Source organism: Podarcis melisellensis (genome assembly GCF_964234715.1).
Source record: "Podarcis melisellensis genome assembly, chromosome: 6".
Lineage (NCBI taxonomy): Eukaryota > Metazoa > Chordata > Lepidosauria > Squamata > Lacertidae > Podarcis > Podarcis melisellensis.
This window is the reverse complement of record NC_138538.1, coordinates 75,480,633-75,495,697: the sequence shown is the minus strand read 5'-3', so window position 1 is coordinate 75,495,697 and position 15,065 is coordinate 75,480,633. Positions and strand designations below refer to the sequence as shown.

Below are 15,065 nucleotides of genomic sequence, written 5' to 3'. Positions count from 1 at the left end.
TAAATAGCCAAGCTGAAGGAGCAAATACATACCGTCATGTTGTAACAGTCGTGGGTCTGTGTATTTGGATCCGTGACTTGAAACGAACCAACAGGGATGTTCTCATCAACGTCTCGGGCTTGTAGCATAAACCATTTAAATTCAGCTCCGGGTGCTCCTTGTATGTCGACTGGAGAAACACAGAACATGAGAATCATAAGTGTAACATATTTTGCATTCTGTTTCAATAGCACTGACCATAATATATGGATGGTTGGGTGACCCTCACTTACGCCTCTCCACATTGCCTTAATTTCAGTAATATGGGACATTTTTAGCTAAATCCATAATATTTCTATTAAAGCAGAAATAGGAGTTATGCCATGTGGTTTCCAAATTCCATTCTGGCAAAAAGACTGATGATGGCATGGAGAAAATCCCCTACTCCACAAGGTGTCCACTACATATCAGTCACTTATCAGAAGAATACAAGCACTATCATGAGTAATTTAAAACTGCCATTTTAAAGAAGCATCTCTATAATACCCCTTTTGCATGCACAGGTTGTAAAAGCAGGAAAAATATGGACGCTTTCAGTGAATTATAGTCTATTTTGCTATAGTAATTTGGCATACACACCAACAAGTTGGTCTCATAAGACACATTATCTTTCCATAACTCAACATCCAACTTATTCCAGTCACCTTCTTTCCAATAAAGTGTTCAGAATAAGAAGGATAGTGAACTATAGCAAAATTCGCAGAGTAAGAGGACGCTTATGTAACATACCTTTTATTTCACTTCCTGGGTCGTACACCTCTGATGGCACAGAAATGGAATAGGGCAATTCAGATTCCTGAGGCTGAGCTGGGTCGTCGGGCAACAGAGTTCCACAATCTATTGAAAAATTCCTGTACGTAACGCTGAAGACTCTTGACATGAAGACGCCACAGAGCAGAAGCACAACCAAGTGGTACCTCTCCATCTTGAGGGGGAACAGAAAACAAGAAATAGGTGAGCAGAAGTCTAGTGACCAAAGCAGTAAAGGTACCCCTGACTGTTAGGTCCAGTTGCAGATGACTCTGGGGTTGCGGCGCTCATCTCGCTCTATAGGCCGAGGGAGCTGCCGTTTGTCCGCAGAAAATTCCGGGTCACGTGGCCAGCATGACTAAGCTACTTCTGGTAACCAGAGCAGCACACGGAAACGCTGTTTACCTTCCCGCTGGAGCGCTACCTATTTATCTACTTGCACTTTGACATGCTTTCAAACTGCTAGGTTGGCAGGAGCAGGGACCGAGCAACGGGAGCTCACCCCATCGCAGGGATTCAAACCGCCGACCTTCTGATTGGCAAGCCCTAGGCTCTGTGGTTTAGACCACAGCACCACCTGCGTCCCTATGACCAAAGCAGTAAGCAAACACAAATGGCACGACTCTCATAGTAGCCAACCTCTTGGGTCAAAGTACGAGGTGATGTCACTCTGATACACTACAGTACACCTGGAGCCCACCATTGGCCAAGGCAATTTTGGCAGTAAGTAAAGGGCTGGAGTGGAAGCTGTCATTTTATTGAGGGACCCAAGGAAACATAGAGAAGTGGTCTAAGCAGAGACAGTATGGGGTCATTACAACAGCTTCAACCTCAGACTGAGTCCTACCAGAACCTTTCTGGTCTATCTTGTGTTCAGAGCAAGCTTGAATCCTACATAACATCTCAGCTTCAACTAGTCCAGATTCTAGCATCCTAGAACCACTAGGAAAACACAGAGTGTGCTATTTCAGTTGTGGTACCTTGCATTGCAGGTTGGCCACTCACATTACAGGATGTTGATAACAAAACATCCTGCACAGGCATTATCTTTCAGGTGGCTCACCTATACGCAATATCTATTCTGCATAGCCATCAAGCCTGACTGTCCTGATTAAGAAGGTGGCTGAGGGTGTTTTCATACGTCAAGTTTAAATTGGCTTGCCCTGAAATCAATGCCTAATGTGAATGCAAAACTGGCAAATGATCAGAACAGGCATTCCGTTTCTCCTTCTCAGCTTATTGCCTTTGAACAACAATGGCACAAATGGTGCACGAAGGCTTCAGTGCGCATTTGATTTCCTTGTGTGCAGTCCTAAGACATATTGACTTAGTTGACACAAAACCATATTAAATTCAAAATGAGGAATAACTGGCTAAGTTGTTATGGAGTTAAGAATAAGGTTCAGGAAGTTATAAAGGACAGGAAAGCATGAAAATCAGTTATGATGACAATGCACGAAAAGCTGGTATCATTTTAGGCTTTTATCATCTAAGCCAATGCTAAGCAACTTCGTTGTGTATAATTCTAGACAATGAAAATGAATGAGCTTTTTCTGCCTCAATGAAAAATGTAAGTGAGAGGCATATCAGTTTTCAACTATTTTGAAAGCATCTCAGCCAAAAAGGGGGAACAACTGATCGCAACAGCCACCAAAGATAGTGCAAGCAGCAAATTGAGCAATACATTAAAAATATGTGAATTTTATTAAATTAAATAATCAATATTAAGGGGATAGGAAATCAGCAAATGTAGTAGCAGTTTAACTGGAGGACAGAAACGGGATCTGCTCAGTGGGTCAAATCCCTAATTTCCACACCCCCAGTGAATCACCTTTGACAGCTGAGCAGAACAACTCCCCAGTTGTTGTTGTTGTTGTTATTTCTATACCACCCTATATCCGAAATCACCAGCCATCATAATGACACCAGGTGATTGACACCTGTCAAACTCAAAGCAGCTACTGATCAACCAAAGCCTATTTGTGGGAAGTGATTTGGAGTCAACAGTGTGCATCTTTTTACCCCAGGAAGGTTTTGTAAGAAAGGCTGGACAGGAATTTTTAAAAAAGAATGTTGTGGTTTCATGACAGCCTTCTCTAAGTTGTTAATCACATTGCCTTAACAATTATGACTGCTTTCACCTTTTGCATCATGTGTGCAGTGAATCCACCAAAATCTTTTAACACATAAATCCTTACAAAGCAACCCAACTTGATGTTTCACCTTAAGTGAACGATCCTCTTTTCTGTTTTCCTGATTCTTATTTATGAGGACTCACATCAGCTGAGAACCTGCACTGACATGTTTGATTCAGAGCTCAGGGCATATTAATTTCCTTTAAAGGATTCCATTCGTACTCAGCATCGCCTGATTCTTCCCATACCCACTGGAAAGCTACTCTCACATCCTTCATTTAATACTCCAGGGCCTGACAATGAATGTAGCCACGCTTCCTCTTGTCCTGCTGCTTCCCGCCCTCCACCAGGGGAAACCACTCAATCAGAGCAAATGGCAATTCGGGTTTTCTCCGGATTAACGTCTGCTCCGAGTTAGCACTAAAGAGTGGGTTTTCCCTGGGAAAGGAGCGGGCAAAGGGAAAACTGCTCGGACTCTTGCTTTCTAGTCACAGGAGAAGCAAAAGTGTGGACAAGCCCAATGTTCAACATTCTGTTTCTTTTTAGGTACAATTTTTCAGATGGACAGATGGACAGATCCACACAGGTTTATGGAGGAAGTGGATTTTGCACATGTAGGGTAAACAGTGGGGTTTTCCTGGGAAAAGCAGTGGGACAAAAGATCAACATTATGGACCCATGCCTAGAAATCATGGGTGATGCCTAGAAAACCTGGATGAGCCTTTATTCAGCATACTGGATGTACTCAGTATTGCATTCACTCATTACATCTCTAGAAGAAGAAGAAGAGGAGGAGGAGGAGGAGGAGGAGCAGCTTGGATTTGATATCCCACTTTATCACTACCCGAAGGAGTCTCAAAGCGGCTAACATTCTCCTTTCCCTTCCTCCCCCACAACAAACACTCTGTGAGGTGAATGAGGCTGAGAGACTTCAGAGAAGTGTGACTGGCCCAAGGTCACCCAGCAGCTGCATGTGGAGGAGCGGGGATGCGAACCCAATTCACCAGATTACAAGTCCACTGCTCTTAACTACTACACCATACTGGCTGCCACATGGTCCCTAACTGGAGCCTGTGTCAATTCCCCTGACTGTCCACATGGGAATAAAGGGGGGTTGCTTTTTTAGCAGGACTTGCAAAGGAGACACTGCTTGACAAGTCCCTGTGCAATGTCGACAAAAGGTTCTACATTTTCAAGGTGGAGGAAAGTTTCCTGAAGCAAAGCGAAAGGAATACACTTGCTGTTGGATCCTACAACAGCATATAATTTATTTTTTGCACGTAGGAGCAATATAGAACCAATATTAATGGCAAGGGGAGCACTGGGTCCAATGAAGGCCCAGCTCTATGTTATATACGGGAGGGGCGGGCTAAGCATGCTCCCTGGTGGCCCATGCCCTCTTGTGATTTGCTGATTAGATGATCGGGCGGGACTAGTTACCCAGGCAGCAAGCTTAATCCCAGAGCTTCCTTTGCTGCCTGGGAAACGGTCCCTGGGACTTCCCATGTCAGATTCTACTGCGCGCAGGAATGGCAATCCGCAATGGCACCCATCAGAGACAGTGAGTGGACATAAAACCACCAATAAAGACAATGAGTGCTAAGGATGTCAGTGGGTTGCATATGGACATAGAAGTCGTTTGCACTTTTTCTTTGTAATTTCTGAAATGAGTGCTTTCTTAACGGGTGCAAGATTTTAAACCACCAAGAAATTGATGCATCTATTGTGGCATGACTTTTAGTTGGCAGAAACCTACCCCCATGAGACGGATGCCATGAAGGAGATGGTGAAAGTGCTGGATATAGACCCATGTGCATCTACACAAACACACAGAGGGGCCCAGTTTGCAAAAATGTTTGCAAAAGGCACGAATAACGAAAGCAGAATCATAGTACATGAGTCGATCAACAGAAGTAAAGCAGATTTGGATCAGTGAGGGGCATCAACAAGATCTAGGTGGGACCAAGCACATCTTCTGAGCCCCATTTTGGATATTATAAAGGAGTATGGGTGAGTTGTGCTTCCCCATCCCTGCTTAAGACCACTTTGGCAAGTTCAAATCCCAAAGCTAGCAAACAAGATCCATGGGCTGCTGGAGTCTTCTGGCAGCTGTGTTTTAGGTTCACAAGCTTAAGTGACAACAGAAACCAAGCAGCCATGGGAACAAGTCACAGTGTCAGCAGAAAAAGGAGGAGGTTGCAAAGGCTGTGATGAAAGAACTGAGTCATGCCAGGGGAACAGCCCAGGAGGACCTGCTTAAGCTTTGCCGTTGTCACAATCGATGCAAGGTAGTGAGCAATCAGACGCCTGGAGGAACAATGACCATCCCTATGAAACAAAAGGGATGGAGACTGTTTCGCTCTCGGGTGCCAAGGGAACTCACTCACATGGGATGTTCCGCATGGATTTATGTTCAGGTATCAGTGTGGTAGGTGTGGTTGCTCGCTTTCCTATGGGTACATCCACTTGACCCACCTCTAATTAAATCTTAAGTACGGCATGTGGGTGCTGTTCTTTTAAGTGCTGTGATAAACAGCGATTTCGTATGAGCTAGTCTCTGTGTTGTTGAGATCTTTCCCTCTGACTCATAACTCCTAAGTAATGAGCCGCTCTGTTCTGGTCTGAAATGTGACATTTAAATCGGACAGGTTTGGGAAATGGGAGCTTTGAAATAATTCTAAACCTGAACTTTGTACTATCTTCCTTCCTTCTTGACCTGTAGGTGAAGGAGCAAAACACAGCATCCCTGACCACAACCAGCTGAAAGGACCACTTCATATACTGCGGTTGTTGGTGTGTGTGTTTGTTTAGGTGAGTATAGCCTAAGATGGTTTAAGAGCACACATAAAAATCTGAAGCGTAAATGTGACAAACGTCAGCATCATTTCAGCTGGTGTTTGTTGCATTTTACACGTGCAGTTAGCATTTGCATGTTCTGGTCCTGCAGGGACATGAGGGTGGGGCAGGGGAGCTTGTGTCCTTGTTCTTCTCCAAGCAATGGGCTGGACTGGAGGAGAAGCAATTGCCCACTCTACCCAAAACAGAAAGGAAACTCAAGTATGGCTGAGAGAGCTTGATTAGTGCATGGCTGTTTGGCCATACAGAAGAGTACAGAAGAACCAGTATTATATTCCAAATCAAGACGTGGGGAATTATTTCCATATGCCTGACCAACTTTCCAGATCACTTCATGAATCTGATGAAGTTTTCTGTAGATCTCAAATATTTATGCCACAATAAATGTGATAGGCTCTTAAGTTCACCTCCGGACGATCGGTATTTTTGCGGTAGGGATTCGATTGCGTGGCAGAAATTAAGTCTTGCACAATTAAAATGGATTAAAATCCTCTGGTGCAACAAATCTCCACTCCCTTTTTTAAAAAAAGGTAATCTTGCAGTTAGGAAAGCAAAGTGCACCAAAAAGGATAGGATAGTGACTGGTTGATGAGAAGACATACAACTTCCCTACAGGGAAACCAGGACTGATTGCTCTGTTAAAGGTGGACATTGTATAATCTCCATGCAAGCTTTGTGCCAGCAAATCAGGATGAGTGTTCATTAAACAGGAGTCCTAAGATGCCACAGGCCTTTTGATTATATTTGCTACAACCAGCTCAACCCTGTTTTATACCATTGCCAATTCCAGAACCTCAAAATTCTTCGTTGTTCTTTCCAGAACTCTTGAAGAGGCAGGATGTCCCATGCTCAGGTTTGCTAGGCTGGCTGCTGTGGTAGGTGAGGGTGGCAGCAAGTGGTTTGCTATGTGCCCACTCTTGCAGAGGACATAGCATTGGGCAGGATCTCAATCACAGGGATGGGGAACCCCATGTTGGATCTTGAGGTGATGCACCAAGCAGCCCATCACAGCTCCCGTGGAGCTCAGCCTGGTGTCACTCAACTCAGGTTGCCAGCAGGATCCCGTGCATGACTTGCACCATGTTGGATCCTTCCCACTGGTTAACTCCCATGACATTCCTCAGCTGGCATTCTGGGATGGGTTTTCTATGAAAAGAACATCAGACGTTCGCAGCAGAGAACATGCCATGCCAACCCTACAATTATGTTGTGGCCTATTTTAACCCACATTTGTCTTATTGTCACCTAACCTTGTCTCTGGAGCATCTTAATGTGCCTGCCCCACAACTCCTGCACTCCCTCAGCTTTTTCTCACAGCAGTGCCACAAGCCACTTCACCTCAGGAAAACGTCTGTAGATGTTTTCATGCCTGCCATGTCCTTCATCTTCTCAACTTTGGGCACCAATGACCTTAGGTCTATCAACTGCCCTTCATACCACTCAGCCTTATTAAAACTATGTAATCTTTCCCTCTTCTTTCTGTCCCTTTCAGCTTCTGCTTTCATGTGCAAACAAACAACAACAACACGGTGGCAGCCTTTCCCAGTCATTTTTATTTTGTCAGTAATGCTGCTTGAGGAGGGGCTGCAACCAGGGCAGGAAGGAAATATAAAACCAAAACTCCTTTGCACATCGAAGCATCCCTGACTGGGGCAACCACAGCAAATATGGCAGAGTAAACCTTCTCTCCAGACTTCTACCTCATTCTGCCCTCACAATTACCCAAGAGATTGCTGCTGCCCATGCTGGGCACTGCCAACACGGTCAAAATCAAAGTTGCACTGAGGGACATAAGAACACAAGAAGGATCTGCTAGATCAGGCCGTTGGGTCAAACATTCTGTTCTCACAGTAGCCAACCAAGTGTCCATACCAAGTCACTAGCAACTTGAATGCAACTTGCATTCTCCCTACCTGCGGCTTCCAGCAACTCCTATCTAGAAGGATATTGCCTCTGACAGTGGAGGTAGAACATCGCCACCAGAGTTGGAACCCCAGATTCTCATTTGCTTGCTTCACATGTCTACCAACCCTGGCTCATACAATTAACAGGTGAGGTGGTAAATATATTCTGTATCTACAGTCTATATTCCACTTCAAATTGCATAGCCAGGGACTGAATGCCCCTCCATATGCAAAGCAAATATTATTATTATTATTATTATTATTATTATTATTATTATTATTAATAATAATAATAATAATATATATATATACCCTGCCCATCTGGCTGGGTTTAGACACACAAAAGTAGATGTTGGGGGAAACGACTAAAGAATTGTTTTCCCCCTGATATTTTAATTTTGCATGCAGTGATTTCCCCTCTACCCACCCACGGGAAGGTATTCAACCATACAATTACTCCCCTCCACCCCTCACAACACACACATTATGAAGTTTTACCACTTCACCTACAGCAGTTTCAAACTTGTTTCTCTGGGCCACACTTCAGGGGGGAAAAGTTGCTTGTTCCCAACACCAAATTTGTTATTGATAAGCAAGACAATGGAAAACACAACTAGGGTTGCCCTCAGTCTCACTTGACACTCTGAAATGAAAGAGGCGGGTAGGAAGGAAAGATGAACTCTTCCTCTCTTTTTCAAAAGATATTCATATCCATATTCTGCAAATAATTTTTTAAAAAATTGATACTGTACTACACTGAAATATCCTTCCTTTGATTGTCATTAATCTTCCTGCCATACTTGCCATCTTCTCTTGCCACACCAGACAGGCTTGCCAAACCCTTGGAGAACCACTGACACACAGCTGGAACTAATCCACAAATGGTTGTGTTCTTCCATTATAAAAAATAAGAATCTTGTGCAAAGATACCAAGTAGATATCCTATGCTCAAAGTTATCATGTATATCTTCTGCATAATATTACAAGGATGTTTGGAGATTTAAAAAAAAAAATTTTTTTTTTGGACTTTTTGATTCAGGCCTGAAAATAAATGTTAACCAAAAGGAAATGGGTGACATTCACATGGAAAGAAATGTATCCAGAATTTCAGAAAAACTATCACAGAAGGAAAGACCACAGACATTGAATTGGCCAAACTGTGCAAATGGGAAATAAATGCTTAAATAAATAAATTTTGTCCTTGTATTGAAAGCATTCCGAGTTTTATTGCCCTCAACCACAGACAGCACTGTCGAATCATTTACCCAAAGCATCCAACCACTTATAATTTAGCATTACTTCATAGCAATATATATGCTTGCATATACAACAGCCTCAGCTGCAGGCATTAGAAAATTTCATCCCTATGGAGAAAACCTAAATAAGAGCAAACTCAAGAAGAAAAATAAGCCACATGCCTTTTTTTTTTTTTGACATTGTCCCAATTGCACATTTCTCAGCCAGATTTCCACCCAGCTTCAATATTTCTTAGCATAGCACATCCTTTCCCTTTAGGAATGAAATCACTCTAGAATATCCCATTAAAGCAAACTGCGGTGACATAGGGAGCAGGTGAAACCTCTCCTCCGCCTCTCTGCCTCCTCCTCCCCACAAATTCCAACCAACACACCTTGTTTCTGGAGTGCAGATCAGCTGTGAGCAACTCCTGTGGTCAGTGTGCAGCAAGTGTACAGCCCTGGAGTGCAACAGCTGAGCTAAGAATGGCAAGGAAAGCCTATCCGAGGTGGGTGGATACACCAATCACAAGCAGGGCGGAGAAAGGAAGCCAGCCAATCACAGACACTGGTATCACCTCCTCAACAATTAGGACAGAGCAGGTGGAATCCTCCATCAAGGTGTGGCAATAGCCATTCGCGCTGTTCATGACTCACTCCTTCTCTGACCTTAAAACCACCTGTGTTGAAACTGGTAGATTTAAAAATGGAGCCTAGGGAGAGATTTGTTTCCAGCCAAGGCTTCTGGTTGGAATGGAAGAGAAGGTAACAGGAAACCCAAGTGTTTACACATTTTGTTGGCATCTCAAATGAAAAATCATTTTGAATTTGCATCTCTAGGCAAGCATCTTACTGTTACTATTACATTACTGTGAAGTGAAGAATAGGATACATTTCGGCTTCCCCCTTTCTAGTGTCCAAGTTAAAATCTATGTTTATATTAAGCTGATTGTATGTTATGAAGTCACTTCAGGAAAATTTACCAAAGGATAAATTTCATATAAAGGAAAGGAAGGGAGAAAATTAATATTTACAGGCAACTATAAACTTTTTTTTTTTAAAAAAAATAATATTGGCCAGCCTAGGGGTTTGCAGACAATGGTTTGCAGATCTCTTTAAACCACAGTTAAAGGTAGCTATGATTTAAAAATGAGTGTGTGGCATGCTGGTGCATGAGGCTAAAATTGTGGCTGTTTCCAGGGGCAGAGGAAGGGGGGTGCAGTGGGGTCGGGACACCCCGGGCGTCACCACTGAGGGGGGTGACAAAATGCTGGGTGGCATTCTGCAGCGCACCCAAGCCGTGCGTCTCTCCTGGGAGTGACGCGGTGGCTTGGGCGCGCGCAGGCTCTGTGCTGCCCAAACGGTTCGCCCACTGCCTCCCCCCCACCTGTAGGGCGGCTGAGTGGGAGGAGGCAGGCAGACTCTGGAGGCCCCGCCCTCACCCCTCCCTCGCCCTGCCCCTATGGGCAGCTCACCCCGCCCCTGGGCGCACTGCCCCAGGCGCCTGAGTGGCTTCCTCTGCCGCTGGCTGTTTCATGTCTTTCCTACAGTTGTAGTGCTGCCACAAGCTAACCTATGGTTTGGCTTGGGGTTATGTCCAAAACTGGGCTCATGGTTTGTTTCTGCACTCCTCCAAACAAACCATAGTCATTAATCCAAGAACAAACCTTGGGTATAGATCATAGTTATTTTGCAGAGAGACTAACCACAAAATTTTGAATGTAACACTAAATCAAGTCATGGTTTGGCTCCTGACAGGATATGGGGAGGAGCAAAGCAGCCGCCATGCAGCAGTACTCTGCATGTTCACATTTAAACTGTGTTTAACTTGTGCTTTAAAGAGATGTGCAAATTAGGCCAATGTGACCTTGAAAAGGATTTTTTTTTTAAAAAAGCTATATTCACTTTGTGAAAAGCAACAAATTGTTAAAAAAGAAATCATGATGATCAATAAGAAATTATGCTCCCTCACCCTCAAAAACCCTAATGCTAGGAATTCTAAAGACATTAAATACAAATAGGTATATAATTAAGAGAAACAAGGTATGGCTAGAACAAAAAATGTAGAGACCGCAACAAGTTAACTGCAGTTAAGTAATCAAAGATATCAGATCGCCAGCAGTTTCAAAATTAGCTGGCAAAATAAATAAGCAAACCTCCTCCTGCCCAAACACTACCCAAATCTTCTGAATATTCTTTATTCATGGGGGAAAAATTGTTTCTAAGAGTCAAACCCATTTATTAGCAGAGATTCACTTTATCTGCATCTGTACCCAGGTGCCTATTTCTCCTCGCAAAAACCAGGATTGCTTTTTTGCCCAAATCCTGCTAGAGGCTGCTAAACATTCATGAATCTGTAGCTGAAATGCGAATTGTGTGAGTAAATGGGTGCTACTTATACGATTCCCTGGATCAAGACAACAGCTTGGGAAGGGGTGAGTAGCAGTGTTCAAATTATGTGGCAGAGGTGGCTTAATGAAACCCACAAGCCCCCAACCTCCCCACACAACATTCCCAAATCATGCCTCTCCTCGTGACCTTCTATAAGTAATAGGTAAAGGAGACCATTAGGGTACAGGGAGCTCGATCCTGTCTCCCCTGCCCTAGGCAATTCAACCTCTGATTATAAGAAAAGGTGGGATTCAACCAATAAACAGCTTAAGGAAGAGGGATACTGGGTTTAATTGCATCCGCTCTGCCTCACCAATGTGCTAATTGGAGACAGTCTGGTGGTTCCTGATACACACACAATTGCTTGGGTTGGGACCAATATTTGGGTGTCCCCTTCCGCACTGCCACAAAAGAGGAAATGCGTCACCAAGGGAGAGCACAGGGCTGCACACAATTTCCTCATGCTAATTTATTTATATATGGGCAAACTTAGAAGTAATTCCTCTAATTTAAATACAATGAAGCTTGCCATAGTTGTGTGAGCTGGTCACCTGCCTGCTGTCCCAGCGCGAATGTCAATAATAATAATAATAATTTTATTATGTATACCCCACCCATCTCTCTGGGTTGCTCAGGCCACTCTGGGTGGTTTCCAACACATATAAAAATATAATAAAACATCAAATATCAGAAACTTCCCAAGGTCCAGCAGTAGAAGGGGACAGCTTGAAAAGTCTGGGGGCGTGCACAGAAAACCATAAATCCTAGCCTAAATTACTGTGTGAAATACTTCTAGCAGCAGGCAAACAAAACACGGCAGACATTCAGGGAAGTAAAAGTGCAACTAAGAGTCAAACCCATTTATTAGCAGAGACTCACTTTATCTGCATCTGTACCCAGGTGCCTATTTCTCCTTGCAAAAACCAGGATTGCTTTTTTGCCCAAATCCTGTTAGAGGCTGCTAAACATTCATGAATCTGTAGTTGAAAGTGCAACTATTTACACCACCATTACCGGTAATTTAGTAGAAAACAATAGCATTTTTGGTTCCCAAAATATGTGGCATGCCACGTTTCATGGCTAACAGGCTAATCAATTTGCTAAAGCTAAGAATTAACAGAAACCATAACCTTTGTAATATCTCCTTGCACAAGTTCCCTGCTTTGCCTTATGGTTCTTTGCCTTCAAAAATGGACTTGCACCAGACCACCATTCAAACAGAGGACTTCTCTAAACAGAGCACTGTCTGTTATCGCTCTCATGGAATCACAGGTTGGAAGGGAACACAAGGGTTATCTAGTCCAACCCCCTGGAATGCAGGAATCTTTTGCCCAATGTCAGGCTCGAACCCACGACCGAGACTAAGAGTCTCATGTTCTACCAAGTGCGCTCTCCCAGTCTCTGTCCTCTAACAGCTCTTTAAATGAAGGATTCTCCTCTGTTGAGAAAAACACATGGCCATCCCAGCCTAGACATCAAGGTCGGGGAACCTTTGGCACTCCAGGTTTTGTTGAACTACAACTCCCATCAGCCAAGGCTATTGACTATGCTGACTGAGGTTGATGGGAGATGTAGTTCTGTAACATCTGGAAGACTGAAGGTTCCCTATCCCAGGTATATACTATTTAAATTCTGTGTGTGTGTGTGTGTGCACACACAAACATATCGGTATGCACCTTACAAGCCATTAGTCAATCATTTTGATGAATTCTCTTCAAACCCATATTAGCTGCAAACATATACAGTGGTACCTTGGGTTAAGAACTTAATTTGTTCTGGAGGTCTGTTCTTAACCTGGAACTGTTCTTAACCTGAAGCACCACTTTAGCTAATGGCGCCTCCTGCTGCTGCCACGGCGCCACCGGCGCCACTGTTCTCATCCTGAAGCAAAGTTCTTAACCCAAGGTAATATTTCTGGGTTAGAGGAGTCTGTAACCTGAAGCGTATGTAGCCAGAGGTACCACCGTAATATTTACCATGGGATGGGGTTACTAGAGAAGCAAAAGTGGGAGGGTATGGGCACTACAAGAAACTATCCTTCTTTCACACCAACTCTTTGAAGAAAAAGTATAACACATTTCCAATGCTGAGTATTAACCATTCTCCTCTTTGGGAGTTTTGAATGACACCAGGAAGCTGAAAAGATTGTTGGGCAGGATTCAACTAAGTCAGTGTTGGGTCTCCAGCTGTTTTTGGAGTACAGGTCCCATCATCCCTGCCCACTGGTCCTGATAGCTAGGGATGATGGGAGTTGTGGTCCAAGATCAGCTTGGGAAACACTGAACTATGTTGTTCAAGTGGAACGAGGTCCGCCCAAGCAAGGAGACGTTTCCCTTCTCTTCTCCCCATGGGTATGTGCCCCTAAATCGGCTCGGGGGGGGGGGTTGGGGGAAACCCCAGGACAAGTTATGGGGACGCAGTGGCAGGAGAGGTGGGAGAAGTCCTGCGGTCCTCATTTTGCTCACACATATCCCAATTTAAATGCTCTAATTCCACCCATTGAACTAAATACATTGCAGACGTCACTGACAGCACAATACAGTATTGTATTTCGGTCCCCAGTGTCATCAGCATCATCGCCAAAGGAGGTGTTGAAAGGAGGTGTTGGGAGACGGATGGTGCAAGCCTATTTGCTGTGACATCCATGAGACAGCTGGGCGAGGCTTTGGGCATTTAAGGTCTCACGGCTATGTCAGCACCTCTGCGTTGAATGCTTCAGTCACTGCAGCCTCTTTCTTTCCCTTTGCTTGACTCAGAGGAACTTATTATTAACTACTATTATAAGTTTTATTGCATTAGCTCCTAAGGCCCACATCCTTTTCCACTGGCTGCTGTACATATCAGAGGAATTAGACCGTCCTGCCCTGCAGAATGGCCGAGCTGGTATATCATTGCTGTTAAAAGGATGGCCTTTCTTTGAATTCTGATTGTGTATCCTTAGTTGCAGGCCAGCAATCTACAGGCTCCTCTGTGGTCTCAATCCAGCCAAAATTAAAAGTTTATTTAAATAGTAGTGGGACAACCACAATTGGCCTTCAGCTGAGAGGTTTTCACCTTTCGCTTAGTGCGCGGGTAGGCAAACTAAGGCCTGGGGCTGGATCCGGCCCAATCGCCTTCTAAATTCAGCCCGTGGGCGGTCTGGGAATCAGTGTGTGTTTACATGAGTAGAATGTGTCCTTTTTATTTTAAATGCGTCTCTGGGTTATTTGTAGGGCATATGAATTCGTTCATCCCCCCCCCCAATATAGTCTGGCCCCCCACAAGGTCTGAGGGACAGTGGACCAGCCCCCTGCTGAAAAAGTTTGCTGGACCCTGCCTTAGTGGATAGCAGGTGATGGTTAGGTAAAGGTAAAGGGACCCCTGACCATTAGGTCCAGTCGTGACTGACTCTGGGGTTGCGGCGCTCATCTCGCTTTATTGGCCGAGGGAGCCGGCGTACAGCTTCTGGGTCATGTGGCCAGCATGACTAAGCCACTTCTGGTGAACCAGAGCAGCACACGGAAATGCCGTTTACCTTTCCGCCGGAGTGGTACCTATTTATCTACTTGCACTTTGACGTGCTTTCGAACTGCTAGGTTGGCAGGAGCAGGGACCGAGCAACAGGAGCTCACCCCGTCGCGGGGATTTGAACTGCCAACCTTCTGATTGGCAAGTCCTAGGCTCTGTGGTTTAATCCACAGCGCCACCCGTGTCCCGGTGATGGTTAGGCTGCTTTATATCTTTTGCAACTTGGTAGCAATGGCACCTGATAGGAT

The 15,065-nt window shown here is 44.4% G+C and overlaps 1 protein-coding gene and 1 long non-coding RNA gene across 3 annotated transcripts in view; one reads left to right on the top strand and one right to left on the bottom strand.

The window, feature by feature from the left end:
* Positions 1-9,405, bottom strand: part of LOC309372434 (uncharacterized protein) — a 29,912-nt gene extending 20,507 nt beyond the window's left edge. For both annotated transcript variants that reach the window (XM_081916048.1, XM_081916049.1), the window contains exons 1-3: positions 9,315-9,405; positions 769-964; positions 33-169 (exon numbers count right to left, since the gene is read on the bottom strand). In XM_081916048.1, the coding sequence (XP_081772174.1) occupies positions 33-169; positions 769-964 (333 nt within the window). In that variant the 5' untranslated portion in view covers positions 9,315-9,405. The remainder of the gene's footprint in view (positions 1-32; positions 170-768; positions 965-9,314) is intronic.
* Positions 4,572-7,908, top strand: LOC309372471. The gene is made up of 3 exons (XR_014169517.1): positions 4,572-5,352; positions 5,647-5,735; positions 7,273-7,908. It is a non-coding gene; the product is annotated as an uncharacterized lncRNA (long non-coding RNA).
* Positions 9,406-15,065: the final 5,660 nt, after the last annotated feature.